This window comes from Melospiza georgiana, chromosome 2, assembly GCF_028018845.1.
Source record: "Melospiza georgiana isolate bMelGeo1 chromosome 2, bMelGeo1.pri, whole genome shotgun sequence".
NCBI lineage: Eukaryota > Metazoa > Chordata > Aves > Passeriformes > Passerellidae > Melospiza > Melospiza georgiana.
The window spans coordinates 58406320-58422320 of record NC_080431.1 but is presented as its reverse complement, the minus strand read 5'-3'; the positions used below and the strand labels follow the sequence as shown (position 1 = coordinate 58422320).

Below are 16001 nucleotides of genomic sequence, written 5' to 3'. Positions count from 1 at the left end.
AAAGTTGCATATACACATCCAGTGACAGGTATCCCAGTGTGAAAGGTTTCTGGTGTTGCCTCAATACAGATTAATTAGGTTGTCAGGTACAATTCAAGAAACAGGAGAATTTTCTGTCTTCCTCATTATGTGAAGCCCCAGGATTATACCTACGGAATGCTAACTCTGACTCTTACTCTTTGCTAGCTGGAGGAAACCAAACCCAGTTTTAAGAATGGTTTGGTTTTGATGACATATATGAGAATAATTGTTGATGTATGTAGCTTGTGAAAGATATTTGATGTGTGAATGTATAAAAATATGAGAAATATGAATGTAGTATCTTTAAAATACTGTTATTGTATATATAGGTAACAAACTCAAAGTTTAGCTAATCAGCTACAGTGCAACCATGAAAATCTTTATCCCTGCATAGAGGAATTGCTTTATTCTGGTTTTCAAGATTTAAAATATTTTACCTAATTTTTTAATATCATGTTACATGTGGCCATGTTAAATGTTCTTAACAAATTTTAAAATGAACAAAGAAATACTGTAGTGTTTGATTAAAAATGGTAAAGGAAGTTAATATTCTGTTTTAGATTTTGACAGAACAAGTATGCACCCAAGTTGTTCATAAACCCCATCCAGAGCCAGATTCAACAGTGAAAATTCAGAATCCAAGTAAGGACAATATATTATGTTTGTTTGATAAATGTGTCACCTAGAGGGTTTTTTGAAATGATGGTTCAGAAAGTGAGAACAATTAATTCATGTATCTAAGATACATATGGGTTGTAGTTACCTCTTACATTAATGGCTGTTAGCAATTATTTCTTTTTTAAAACATTGGTTAAGTGCTTTACATAACTAATTTATTCTTTCAAAGTGATTCTTAAGGTGGTGGCAACACTGTTAAAAAACTCCACGCCAAGTGCAGAGCTGATGGAAGTTCGACGATTGTTCTTATCTGATATGATAAAACTCTTTAGTAATAGCCGTGAAAACAGAAGGTACGTCCATGCAAATAGTATTTTCTCCTCATTGATTTCTGGGTAATAGCTATTTGTTATATTCTGTGTAGAGTTTTAGAGTCTGTAGTAAATTAAATATATTTAAAATAAATTTAATACATTTGTGGTAACATTTCTTAGTTCAGTAACTAATACTGGATTCTTCTCTCTAGTATATTTTAGTTATTTTTTTATACTGAAGTATTTTTAAGTTTATTCGTTAAATTGGATTGATGTTAAGACATGATGTTCCTCCTATCTTAACCATTGTAGTGTTAAAATAAAGAAGCTTTGTTTGGATACATTTTGAACTAATTATTTTACTTTAGATGTTTACTTCAGTGTTCAGTGTGGCAGGACTGGATGTTTTCTCTGGGATACATTAATCCTAAGAACTCTGAAGAGCAGAAGATCACAGAGATGGTTTACAACATTTTCCGTATTCTCTTGTACCATGCAATAAAATATGAATGGGGAGGCTGGAGAGTGTGGGTGGATACTCTTTCTATAGCCCATTCCAAGGTAAGAAACAGCTCATAGATGTTTTTTTGAAATACTGATAACCCCCAAATCTGTAGCAATACAGCAATATAAGATGTAAAGGGATTTAGTGCCATCTGGTGGCTCTCAATACTCATGTCAAGGTGGCTTTTTTTCTCAAACACTTAGTAAGCAGTATTTAATATGTTCCTAAAAATCTTGCTACATTTTGCCCAATTAATGTAACGTATATTTATGCACATCATCTAAATTTTCTTTTCTTTTTAAGGTCACATATGAAGCTCACAAGGAATATCTAGCAAAAATGTATGAAGAGTATCAAAGGCAGGAGGAAGAAAACATAAAAAAGGGGAAGAAGGGGAATGTGAGCACCATCTCAGGCCTTTCCTCTCAGACAACAGGAGCAAAAGGTGGAATGGAAATTCGAGAGATAGAAGATCTTTCACAAAGTCAAAGCCCAGAAAGTGAAACAGATTACCCCGTCAATACAGATACGAGGGACTTACTCATGGCTTCAAAGGTGTCAGATGATGTGCTTGGAACTGCTGAGAGACCTGGAGGAGGAGGAGTGCATGTAGAAGTTCATGACCTTTTAGTTGATATAAAAGCTGAAAAAGTAGAAGCTACCGAAGTAAAACTTGATGATATGGATTTATCACCAGAGACACTGGGAACTGGAGAAAATGGTGCACTGGTAGAAGTGGAATCTCTTCTAGATAATGTATATAGTGCAGCTGTTGAGAAGCTCCAAAACAATGTTCATGGAAGTGTGGGTATTATTAAGAAGAATGAGGAAAAAGATAATGGTCCATTAATAACTCTGGCTGATGAGAAAGATGAACCTTCTACTAACAATACCTCATTTCTCTTTGATAAAATACCTAGTCAGGAGGAGAAACTCCTTCCTGAACTTTCAAGTAATCACATTGCCATTCCAAATGTTCAAGAGACACAGATGCATCTTGGTGTAAATGATGATTTGGGATTGCTTGCACATATGACAGGTAGTGTAGATATAACTTGTGCTTCAAGTATAATAGAGGACAAAGAGTTCAAGATTCACACCACTTCAGATGGAATGAATAGCATTTCTGAGAGGGAGTTGTCTTCATCATCTAAAGGATTAGAATATGCTGAAATGACTGCCACAACTCTTGAGACAGAGTCTTCTGGTAGTAAAACTGTACCTAATGTTGATGCAGGAAGTATAATATCAGATACAGAAAGATCTGATGATGGTAAGGAGGCAGGGAAGGAGATACGGAAGATCCAGACAACTACCACAACCCAGGTAAATTTCAAGTACCTGTGTGTGTCTAATGTAATCACTGATCTTTGCAGAGGGGGAGATTAATAGTATGAGATCTGAGAGATATTTGAATTGTATTTCTTTAATTGTATGAAAAATACACACCTTCCAGGCCCATTTTCTTTGAAAATGCCATAATGTGAAATCTTTCATGGCTGTAGAGAAAATATATATCGCATATACTAGTTAAATAAATTTATTTCCTACTAAAATCAATGAAAAATTACAATGAATTGGTTTAAATATGTGGGCATTAATCTCTATTTGAAATAATATTCTTAAGAAGAATTATCAACTGAGCAACTAGCAGAAATTAATCTTCAAATCTCTTCTTTGTGTGCTATAAACTCTAAGCTGTCCGTGGTTAAATACTTTTTCTTAAAATGAAGTAAACTGTAAAAAAATAATTGAAGTAATTATTAAATAAAAAATAAATGGAAAATAATTGTATTCTTAAATAATGAGAAATTTTATTTTAGCATGTATACAGTGGAGCTGCTGGTTGGAGTTTTGATTGCTGTAGGTGTGGTAACTGCCTCATTAGATTTGATCTCGAGACCACTGAAAATTACTTAAAGACTAGCCGAGTCTAAGTGGAGATACTTACATGTTTCATGCTTGTTTGTGCAGTGGCAATGCACATCAAAGCCTGTACTTGCAGATACAGTATTATTGGCTAAATAAAAGCTCCTCTGTTCTGTTGAAGTTATTATACCATTGTTGCTGCTGGCATGAGGGTAACCTGCAGTAGTACCTGAAGGAGAATGTATTTGACTGGAGTTGCTAACCTCAAATTCTCTAAAAGCAGGTCTACGATCATCTCCCTGCCTTATCAGTAAGAAGTAACTCTCTTTTGTTCCAATGGACTGAAAGAAAGCAATAAAATTGTGTGACAGAGATGGGAACTACTGCTTACTCCTAAGAGTTAATGCCTTTATTAATAAGAGATCAAATATTGAATTCATATATATATCATGACTATATCAAATTCACTCTTTCCTATGTTTCTAGCTAGAAAATATGGAAAATACAATCTAAAAACACAATGCAGAAATTCATGTGAAAATTGAAATCTTAGCTAAATCTAAGAAAAAAAAAATCATTTAAAGATAACCCTAAGAAAAAGATAGGAAATGCAGGCAACTGTAATATTTTTAGTTCCAAGAGGTCAATTTATATAAAGAATACCTTTTCTACTTTCATAACACTGGTTATAGGAGATCAAGGTCGACTAAATAAACAAGAAGCTTTTCAGCTCAACTCCAGTGCTATGTCCATTTTTACATTGCTAACATAATTGTTTTGTACAGTTCTCTTTTGTTTTTAAATTGCTAAAATGGGATTTGGGGGACTAGATATAATTCTCTAATTATCTTGCTAAAAAGACCAGATAAATAAATTGGTTTTCAAAAATGAGGAGCTGTCCAAAAATGTACATTCCTTGAAGCCACCACTATGTAGTTTGTCCATGTTTATTAGCTCAAAATATAATTGTTACATATAAACAAAGTCTTATCATTGGCCTTGGACGGACTACATTTGGTCTTTTCTGTAAGACTTCAAGTGAAGAATCTGAGAGTAAAAGCTTGGTGAGTAGCTGAAAAGGGGCCCAGCCACATCCCCCAACAGCACTGACTGATTTGGCTTGGATCAACTCCTTTACTGAAGGATACTGCCTGCCTTGGAGCACCAATGTCTCCTGTGGTTTGGGGCCACATTGTTTTATCCTGTCCTTTCTCAGATTCTGTATTGTGTTCAAAAACACACTGCATACAGTTAACATCACTTTTGAACCTCTTGTTGATGTAGGCAATACAGGGTCGATCTGTCACCCAGCAAGACCAGGATTTACGTGTTGACTTGGGGTTTCGAGGAATGCCAATGACGGAAGAGCAGCGACGGCAGTTTAGTCCAGGTCCACGCACAACTATGTTTCGTATTCCAGAGTTCAAATGGTCTCCCATGCACCAGCGGCTCCTGACAGACTTGCTTTTTGCACTAGAAACAGATGTACATGTTTGGAGAAGGTGTGTCCTTGTCTCTTCTTTAACTCCTGATCTGTGCTGCCATCAATAAGGAAAAATTAGGCGTGTAGGACAGGGTATGTTACTGGGATGGTGGGGAGAAAAAGTGTTGGTATTAGGTGCAGTGCCTCTCTTTATCTTCCACCTTCTCTCTTTACCCCTTCCCAGCCTGGAACAGCTCAATTTCACAGGTAGTAATTTTTACAGGTAGCAATTCTTGTTTTCTTGTGGAGTTGAATCCTGAATGCCTAAACAAACTGAGCTGTTCTTCCAGCTTATATTTAGCATTAGAACCTACTGCCCCTATTCCAGACAAAATAACTTCTGCTAATAGCCATCCTCATAATTGATGAATTAAAAGAGCTTCTCTACCTGCAAGGTGTATAAATAAAATGTCTTTCCTATACATTTTCTAAGGAAACACTCTATTGACAAATTTTCATTTGCATACCAGCTACTGGCAGAGTTTAGTCTTGGTGATCATCTAATGTTTTATGACAACAATGTGGTTTCCTAGTGTTTTTGTACATTTTGTACAAGTTGATAGAGGTAGTTTTTAACTCTAATATAAGGAGACAATTTATGCTAATTTCCACTAGAGAATAGTTGATTTTCACAAAACTTGAGCATAGTTTTGTCAAAGGAGTAATTTATACTACATTACATTTCCAGTTTGTTGAACTGTTCTGTGATACTCACTTGGAAATAGACAATTTTGATGTTTTGTTTTTGGCCAAGTATATGGGATGTGTTTGGATAATGCTTGAAGGTTAAAGTTCAGATGGTATATTTTCAGTTGATGCCTTTAATTTTTGTTTGCTGGCTGACAACAAATGTTGCTTTGGGGAAAGACCATACTTAGAGTACTCATCAATATTTTCACACAGGGGTTTTATATTTTTGGGGAGTGACTGTTTCGTGGGACAGTTGCTCACCAATTAGAAGTCGCTGAGATTTCAACCTATCTTACAAGCATCTGTGGCTTGTGGAGCTATTATTAATGCTAGGCTTATTATCAGTTAGCAAAGTTAATATTGAATCAAGTACTGGCCATGTTATTGAGTTTCTCCTTTAAAACAGTAGCAGGTGTTATCATTAGATGTTATCAAGGGTGCTTCAGATGGCACTGCTGCAGCATGGTGAAGTCAATATTAAATAGTTGCTTTCAGGCTGCAGAAACAACTTCACTGCCTTCAGCAGAACTGCCTGTGAAGTGAAGTATTGGTTGATGGGAATAAAAGGTTATAGGATGTTGTTCTCAGCTGAGTATTTGAATGTAATCCTGTGCAAAAATAGATAGTAATCAATTTGTTCATTAGACTAGCCTTGTTGATATTTTTAGACAATTTACATGCAAAGTTTTGTAGACAAAATTTTTCCTTTTTATCAAAGTATGGTTGCAAAGAATATATTTATCTAAAATTTATTTTAATTGTTTGTTTTTAATCCTTATTTTCTTCTGTCCTTGCAGTCACTCCACGAAGTCAGTGATGGACTTTGTCAATAGCAATGAAAATATTATTTTTGTACACAACACAATACACCTCATTTCCCAGATGGTAGACAATATTATTATTGCTTGTGGAGGAATTTTACCATTGCTGTCAGCAGCCACATCCCCAACTGTAAGTACAATATTCCCACCTAGTGGTCATATAAGAAATTGTTGGTAATAATGCCAACTACTATTTTCAGCTGACTCTTCTTCTTTAGGGACTCTTGTCCCCTTTCTGCTAATTCCTTCAAAAATTTAAATTTATAATCAAACTGTTAGACTATGATATACAGAATGTTTAAAACATTTTGCATTTGAAATGCTTATTTTATCAGATAAGTAGTACTTAGTAAGAAAAATATTTCATAGTTATTTAATATTTTATTTAAAGGGATGACCATTAAGATAATGATTCCTGTAACAAAACAGCATGCTTTATGATGTCTACTCATTGGTATTCATAAACCTTTTTTGCCTGGCCACTATTAGTTTGCATGCCAAATGAGACCAGAAGTCATCCTGTCTACTCTGTTTACTTCTTCCTTCATTACATGCTTCCCTCCCATGTTTTTTTTTAATCTTGTATTAAAAATAACTGATATTTTTATCTGCCCAAAGTTGTAAGTTCTTAGCAGATGAAAGCTCAGGCAGAGTATTATCACTAAAAAGGGAGAAATATTTTATAAATATTGCATTATTGACAAGAGTAATTTTGTTATTTGAATGGGATGCCTTGTCTGTGCCTTTAATATCTGTGACTATTTCTTCCATACTAAATGTCATCTAGAGCATCCTGTAAAAATTAGTTGTAGTTAATATAGGTCTTTGAAAGGGGAGACAATGAGGCCTAGAAAGGACAGACTCCTCTAAAGTAATGTAGGTAATAGACACAGGAGACTGCAAATGTGGTTTGCAGTAAAAGATCAAATATTTTTTTCCTAGCCATTCAGCAATCGAGATTACTTTTTTCTTTACTTTTACTTCAGTTTAAAAACCTTTTTTTTTTTTTTGGTGGATTTTGTTTGGATGGTGTGAATGTATGGGCTGGCAATTTGCTATACATTAATGTAATTATCAGACATGCAATTATATGTATAATACTGGATTTTACCATCTGTCTAGGACAATAAAATAAAAAACAAATTGTGAAATAAAGTCATTCACTTAGTTTGGTTTCTGCTTCAAATTGAATGAATACTACTGTGTGGAATTAAAAAAAAAAAAGGCTTCTTCCTGCCTGTTCAACTCCATTCCTGTTCATCATTGCCTGTCCATAAAGATTAAAAGGAAGGTGGATCTATTCATCACTGCGACAGATATGAAGAGTGCAGCCCATCTTCCCTCCTTAGAGCAGGTGCTCTCCCTCAGTCTTGCTGTGAATCACAGTTTCGAAGGGAGCAGATGCCCTGCTGAGCATCAGACCACTTGTGAGTATCCATAATCTGATGAATGAAAAGAAGTTTCATACTGATTCTCAGACTTCTAATGCTTGTGCATCCTTGAACTGCTGTGGAGAAGCGGATGGATTGCTGGTTCAGAGTATATTTCTTCTCAGCCTTGAAAGGGCAAGGTAGGCCACTGAAAGCAATCAGTTACAAAAGGCTGTCTCACCCTCCTCCTTCCAGAAGCTGCTAATGGGAAGAGACAAGAGGTTTGAAACTGGAAGATTGATATGACATCTCCACTGCATAAAAACACTTACAGCAGGCCTGCTACTGGCCACTCTCTGCCAGAGTAACTCTTAAAGGGGGAAAGGACCTGTAAGCTTTCTCCTTCACTGACTCAAAGACCCACAGAATCCTAGAATGGCTGAGGCTGGGAAGGGGATGCAGGAGGCCACCTGATCCAGCACCTGTGCTTAAACAGGGCCATCTACAGCCAGTTGTCCAGGACTGTGTTGGGACAGCTTTTCACCATCTCTGAGGATGGAGACTCCATCACCTCCCTGAGCAATTTGTGTCAGTGCTCAGTCAGCCTCACCACAGAAAAGTGTTTCTTGATTTCCATGTGGAATCTACTGTGTTATAATTAATTACATTAATGAATAACTTTCTGTCCACAAGGTACGCAGTTCAAATTTTGTGTAGTACCTCCCGAATCCCTCCCAAACCCAACGATACTTTCAGTCTGTAGTTCTGTAATTGAAACTGGTCATGGTAATAGAAGTCCACTCAAGCTGTGTTGCACTTCTCTTCCAAAAGGAAGAGGCTGCACGAGGCTGTTCACAGGCTCCATAAGCTGCCTCACTGGGTCAGCCCAAGGGCCTGTCTGCTTTAGCATTCTGCCACCAACAGTGGCTGTTTGCAGCTTACATCAAAATGCAGAAGTACAAGCAAGCATATTGATTGCTCTAATAACACTCTGTTCAGCATTTAGGATTCTAACAACTAGAGTGGGTGTTTGAGCTGTCATATTTAATAACCACTGAGGAATTCATCCTTCTAGACTTTATCTAATCTTTTTTGAAGCTACTTACGCTTTTAGCTTCCATTATATCCTGTGGCATTAAGCCTGACAAAGCAATTATATAACCTTCGAAACACTTCTTGTCTTTGTTTTTCTTAAGCTTGCTTAAATGCATGAAGTCACTATGTGCTTTACTGTTTATACTATGAAAAGAGTGGTTAATCATGTCTTTATTCAGCTCCATATCCTGTATGACTTTGTAGGATTGAGTCACATCTCCTGGTGTGCCTGTTTGAATCCACACTAACATCTTCTTGTTTGGTCTCTGATCCTCCATATCTCTGTTCTGCAGAGCTTTTCAGATCACATTTTGTAGATCCTGTAGAATACATACATTCAATTTATCAACAAGTGTGAGCTCATTTTTACTTAATTTCTTCCTTCTTCACTTTCATGAATGGTGAGACTGGCATTCCCACTGATGGTGTTTGGGAGCCCATATTGAAATTTTAAAGTAGTAGTTCTTATTTATTTCCTCTTAGTATATTTTATTTGCGGCATAGATCATGTATTTATGTCCACTTACAAAAAAGTAATTTACTTTTTGTTTTGGAATAATGAAACATGAAAGCAAAAAGACTATAGAACAGACAGTAGAGGTCATTCCACCCTTTAACTTTGGGATAATTGAAACAGGAATGGAATTCATTAAGAGATTAGGGTAAGATCTCAGTATTCACCTGAGGTACTTACATGTGGCCTAGATTTTTATCCAATGGAGATCTACTCAACAGAAGCAAATTATTCAGATATCTTTGATGTAGACATCTACCAGATCCCTGTAGGGTCTGGCTGGAATGATTGTTAACGTGGAGCTCAACTCATTCTCTTTTTATGACATACCTTGTTTTCTAATGGAGAAAGACAGAAGCACACGGTTCCTTTTTCAACTGTCTCACAGTCCTGCCTGTGCACAGTTCCCTTATTTCAGTGAATCAGTTGGAGTTCTGGCAAATCTGGGCCATTCATTCTTAAGCAGTCTTAAATTCTGCTGCAAAACTCTCTTCTCAACAATCTGCTATAGAATTAACTGCTCTTACATGTATCCCATTGTCTCTGTATTTATAAAGCAGTTTACCTATTTCTCATTAATAGAACAGATGCTGAATATTAGATCCTTGAATTAATTAAGTGTATTTGAAGAAAAGAGCCCAGGATAAATTTAGCAAAATGACATTCAGGATACTAAAGCAATTGCAGTTTTAGTTTTTGTTTGTTTTTTTTTTTTCTTTTGTTCTTTTGTGCAACAGATTCTGTATTGTGTTCCCTCCATTGCTAAAAAAAGTTGTGCTGTTGCAGTTTCCTTAAAAAGATGAATTCTTGAAAAACTCCCCATTCCAAAAAGACTTTTTTCTTTTGCATGGTTCAGATTTGGAGTGAAATGGCAATTCTGGGCTGGGTGGAAGATTATTGCATGATTCTTTGCCTGCTGTAGAACGCTCAGTCTTAGCTATAGAATTTCTTCTATATGGAGTGCCTGTAAAAGAAATCTTCCTTTTATCTTGTGGGGTTTCTTTTTGTTTTCTTTTTTCTATGGTTTTGGATTTTTATTTGTTGGATTGATTCTTTTTTAGTCTAGACTAGGATGATCTGAATAGAAAACTTCAAATATAGATTTTTTAAAAAAAGGGAATAAAAGAAAAAAATGCATCTTTGGTGTAAACAAAGCACTCAAAAACCTGTGGGGGGTAACTCAGGAATGCAGAGAAGGTTTTATATTTTTATGACATATGGGGCAAACTTTACTGTAATTTACAATAATCTATTCCCACAATTTTTACTATTTCACTCAATTTCAGTTCTATATTACCTCTATACCAGGGTCTGTACATGGATTTACTTCAAATGCTGGTGTTTTTAAAGTGTTGCCAGTTGTATATATGAAACTACTTGAAATTTAAGAAAATATTAACAAAAATATGAGCAGGTTTTTTTGTTTACAATGTAATCTGGAGTGTCTTCTACTTCTCAATTCTGACTTCTTGGATATTAAATTGGGAATATTAGATAACTCTTGTACAATTACGGGAAGGTTATAAAATACAAAATACTATTTCCTTTTATTTTCTCTTTTCTGTTGGGAATGTCTTTGAGGCTTTCTAAAAATAACTGCAACCATAAGGAAGACATTATTAAGATGTTGTGGAAGTGGGAAAAACAGGATGTGTAAGGGAAAAGGTTTGCAGAAGATGCTTTCTGTTAATAGAAGCTGGTTTACAGATAAAACATTTTGTGTACAAGCTAGCAATTGGAAGGAATCACTGCCTGCTACAAGGATAGCAGCTGTGACAAGGACTTGGGGACATTGAGCAACCAAAAGAAATTTGAGGAGTATAAATATTTGACAATTATATGACAATTTAGCACAAATTTCCAGACTCCTTGCAATCAGTTTGTTTTTCTACTTATTCTAAGAAGTCTATATTCAGCTTCTTACTTGCAGAATTCAAAAGATCAGCTCTCAAATTGTGATCTGAGGGCTGCTGGTGTTAAATGAACTGCCCACAAAACTCCATTAAGCATTTAATGATGGTCTCATTAGGTCTGTGGATTAAAAGCTGAGACGTACGACCTAGGTATAGTGTTACTGTTATCACACTCAGGGCTCGTGTGGTTCCACGGGTGCTTTGTGGTCTACAACAATTCTGAGAATCAAAAGCGGTAAAACTGCTACGAAAATTGTCAGATAGTAATTAAGAGATAATAGCCACAAGTTAATTCTCCAGCTGCATCCAACAACAAAAATATGAAGACGCATTTAAAAACTGGTTGAGCATTGTATTTTCTGCCCCAAGAGGGAAGAAAGCTGTTCAGTCCAGCTTGTTTTGCTTTTTGTTAGATTAGGCTTTTCCACTGTCTAAATTATAGCAATGATAACTGACAGAATCTGAAATTTCTTTCTATTTTTAAAACAGACCCAGTGAAAACTTAAGACTTAGTTCCTACACCACTATGGTAATAGAGAGAGTGGTTCTACCTAAAACTAAACCATAAAAATTTAACACACATCTAATTGTGAAATTTGAAGGGAAACTCGGTCTGAATGTCTTAGTTCTGTTATTTTTTTTTTTCTGTCATTCAAAAACATTGTCATATCTAGTTAGACACTGGTTTAGGTTGAAGAAATCACACCCAAATGTAATATTATAATGACCTATCTTGTGGTGTATTCAAGGGAAGAGCATTATGCATGAAGAATCAGAGCATTGCTTGTTGTAATTCATGTTTGTTTTTTCAAAGCATTTCAAACATATTTGCCTCCTCATAAAAGGATTAACTACTTTACTACATTTCAGTTGAATGGCTTGTTGTAAAATGCTCATATCTATATAATTAGTTAAAACATTACTTTACTTTGCCTTGCTTCATAAATTTGCTTTGGAAGAATCAGTGTTTACATGAAGTCTATAATAATACAAGATTTAAAGTTTTCCTTGTGCATAGCTATCTTTGACAAGTCTTTACTTTCAAATGTTCATGCTGAGCTTAAATATTTTGCTGTTTTGAATATAAATTAAACAAATGTATAATTCCAAGATACTAATTTGTTTCGATTTACCTTGCGTTTTTTAGTTAACTTAAATAATTTTCTTTTTCTTTTATTGTTGTGATCTGTTGTCTGTTTTGTCTGTTGCATGTCCAGGGTTCTAAGGTTAGTATTGCTGCTGTAAGTTTCAGTTTTTTGCATTTTCAAAAATATCTTATTTTTGATCATTTGATATTATGGCTTTCTTTTACTATTGTTATTCTTACTATTATTTTCCTATAACATACAGTAGAATGTAAATAGAACTATATTAGGTGTATTAATTAACTTTTCCTACCATATTTCCCGTAAAAACCTAATGCATTGTCAATATTGGTGCTTGCTGTTTGCTCCTGGGCTGAATGTAGTTAGGCCTGTGAGCTAATTGAAGTTATAAATGCAGCTGTCAGTAGAGAAACTCTTTGTGTCCTGAACATGTTCATTGTGTGGGAGACTTTGTACTGCTCTTAAATTACACTGAGTAGTTATGGAATAGTGATCTGTTCACTTTTCAATGAGTTTTAGAGATACCTCTATCTAAAATATTGGTGATACTAGAAGGCAGCTTGATCAATAATGAAATATATTTTAGACACTATACAATACTAATGTACTGTATTTAACAGATAGAGATGATGGTAAGTTTGGTTTAAAAAAAAAACTGTCAGTCTTTTTTTTTTCTTCCATGTAGCAGAATTTTAGGGAGATTTGTAAAAAAAAACAAAAAAAAAACAACAACAACAAAAAAAACCATTGTTTTTAATTCAAAGTTTGATATAATCTTGCTAAAATGCACTAAAGTCTTGTATTAAATGAATTTACTACATAACTTGCAAAAATAAAAAAGCAATAGATATTCTGAGAGGTTTAAGACCATGATTGGCACAATACAGTTGAAACTTGATAAAAATCAACATCAGGCAGTCAACTGGCTGCAAGTGAGCCTGATGTTATTTCAAGCACGAGTTCAAAGTTTAAGTTTCCGTAACCACATATGAGTTTTTTTAGCAGACTGTTACGGCTTTAGATTTTTGCAAATATATTTACTTTGGGTGAGTGCTTTCAAAAAATCATCTTCCAGTCTGTTATAAAAACCCCAGCAACCTATTTTTCCAAAAGGTAGGAGGTGCACAGCACAAACTAAACAGGGGAGCCCTGGCCAAAGAGGATAGGAGATAGGGTGAAAATGTTTCTTCTGAGAGTTGTCATTTTACTATTTTTCTAATATTTTTGGTCAGTTCAGACAGATGACAGCCATTCCCAAATCACTCATGTGTCCAACATGCTACATCCTTAAGAGAAATTAAATGAAGGGCTATCTATCATTATGGTGACACACGCCACTTTGTATCTTTCATCTTTCAAAACAATTGTTTCCTTAATACTGTTTGGCACACTTTTCACTTTTATAATTTTGGATGTAAAAATATTCTTCAAAGTAAAGCATGAATACAGCTAATAACATTTTAGGAATGTGGAAATAAACAATTTTTTGATTTTTGTATTTTTTATTTCCTTTAGAAGTAAATTATCTTAAGAGCACCAAATATATATTTTTTTTTAATAAATGCTTCTAAGCAAATTAATAAAAGTAGAGAAGCACAATAAAAGTACTTTTTAAAGGGACTAAACTGTGTTCCCAGAAAGTCTTGCAACTGGAAAGCTTGTTGACAATCAGTAAGAATCAACCACCTTTAGACAAATTTTAAAATAGTATTTAGGCATATAATTCTGGATGCAAACAAGTATCACACATTCCTGTTTTCAATTTGCCTAGCTCCAGAGGCAAAAGTGTTGAAACAGATTTTTGTTTTTTTTTTTTTTTTTATTAAGCTGACTGTTTCCTCACTTATCTGCCCTGTTAAATACCTGAAGGCATTTGAAAACATGACTCGGGACATCTAAGTGTCTTTTTTGGAGAAAAAAAATTGGTTTTCAGAAATATTGAACTCATTCAGAAATTTTCTGCTGATTCCCACTAAGGAGAGTCCAACATTAGGAAAGAAACAGCAACTCTGGGACATGTGTGCCGCACACCATGTCACTTGTCCCTTTTTACTTTCCCTCTATTGTTGTTGTGAGGTAGCAGACATAAATTGAAGAATTGGACTCAGTCAGGATTCTATATGCTGTATACGTTGCAGGGAAAATCTATTCATGGAGACAGAGTGCAAAACTGTATGTTTTTCCCACTCCACTCCTCACATTTGTTTAAATGAATGAAAATAAAAAAGTAAAAGCTATACACCGAGTAATTCCTTTAATCTGTTACCTGTTTACGTAGCCTATGGAAGAAAGTAAGAATATGTTGCACCCTTTTTACACCATGCATTGTTTTATTATCTGCCCTTACTTTGTCTTTATCTAATTGCTAATAACTTTCTCATTTATATTAGACTTTTTCTCACCTATTACATCATGTAAATGTAAATAATTTTCTCACTCTTCATTACTGCCTTACTTTGAATTTCACTCACAGCTTATGTTAATAGTATCAGTAGGAAATTTTTTAAAATAACTTTTCAATCTACCTGCCATTAAGCATAACAATTTAGATTCCTATGTGTATGTGCTGTCTTTATATTTCAGTTGTGTTCAAACTGTTTAATTCAATTATCTCCTTTTAAAGACTGAATTGGAAAATATTGAAGTGACACAAGGAATGTCTGCAGAGACAGCAGTAACGTTTCTCAGCCGTCTGATGGCAATGGTTGATGTACTGGTATTTGCCAGTTCTCTAAATTTTAGTGAGATTGAAGCTGAAAAAAACATGTCTTCTGGAGGTCTGATGCGACAGTGCCTAAGGCTTGGTAAGTCAACAGACAGGATGTATTAAATAGTTACTTACAGATCAATGAGTTGCGATGGATCAAATGGTGACATGTGCAGCAAAGGACCTTGTAGGCAGAGCTTGATGTGATAAAGTAAAAATCCCATTTATTATTTATTGATCTGGTATGTTTTTGAGGCCAATTCAATTTAGTAATAAGAAAGGCATGTCTGAAAATATTCTTCCTTATGTATTTCAAGTTGTATATATTCAGGGAGAGTAAAAATATTAAATTTAAGTCAGTAAACAGATTTTTTTTTTCTCTCAAAGCTGATTTGCTGCCTCCATATTGCAGCTTTTCTTTTGCAAGTCTCCATGGATTTGTAGGGCTCTATGGGCTATATAAAATAATAAGAGTGGGATACTTGTGCAGACTCTGTAGATCTCAATATATTTTGCAACAGCATGGCATTTGTCTTCATTGTTTACTTTTATTCATACTACTTATTGTGATACTGATAATTTTACTGTTCCTGGTATAAAATTTGTGAGTTATTCTCAATTTTTTAATCAAATTTTAAATTGCTGCCTGCTAGTAATGGGTGCTAATTGATGTTCTAAATATAAAATTGAAAAAATATTCTAATTTGTTGCATTTTCCTTTCTTCTTTTAGTTTGTTGTGTGGCTGTGAGGAACTGCTTAGAATGCCGGCAAAGGCAAAGAGAGAGAGTAAACAAGACATCATTAATTGGCGGTAAAACACAAGATGCTCTTCAGGGTGTAACAGCATCAGCAGCAACCAAGGTAACTGATCATTAAGTAACCAACAGCAACGATGACAAGCCTGAAACACTGGTTTTTTTAGGATCAGAATATAATTGTCACTGCCCTCTCAAATATTTGGCAAAAGCTTAGAT

At 34.8% G+C, this 16001-nt stretch overlaps 1 protein-coding gene across 4 annotated transcripts in view; it reads left to right on the top strand.

Annotated features, from left to right (window-relative positions):
- Positions 1–16001, top strand: part of NBEA (neurobeachin) — a 452410-nt gene that overhangs the window by 139476 nt on the left and 296933 nt on the right. For 3 of the 4 annotated variants that reach the window (XM_058019300.1, XM_058019298.1, XM_058019297.1), the window contains exons 19-27: positions 582–663; positions 869–992; positions 1322–1514; positions 1762–2784; positions 4612–4829; positions 6298–6451; positions 12431–12454; positions 14943–15123; positions 15758–15888. In XM_058019300.1, coding sequence (XP_057875283.1) covers positions 582–663; positions 869–992; positions 1322–1514; positions 1762–2784; positions 4612–4829; positions 6298–6451; positions 12431–12454; positions 14943–15123; positions 15758–15888 — 2130 coding nt within the window. The remainder of the gene's footprint in view (positions 1–581; positions 664–868; positions 993–1321; positions 1515–1761; positions 2785–4611; positions 4830–6297; positions 6452–12430; positions 12455–14942; positions 15124–15757; positions 15889–16001) is intronic. The other variant, XM_058019299.1, reaches the window with a different exon arrangement.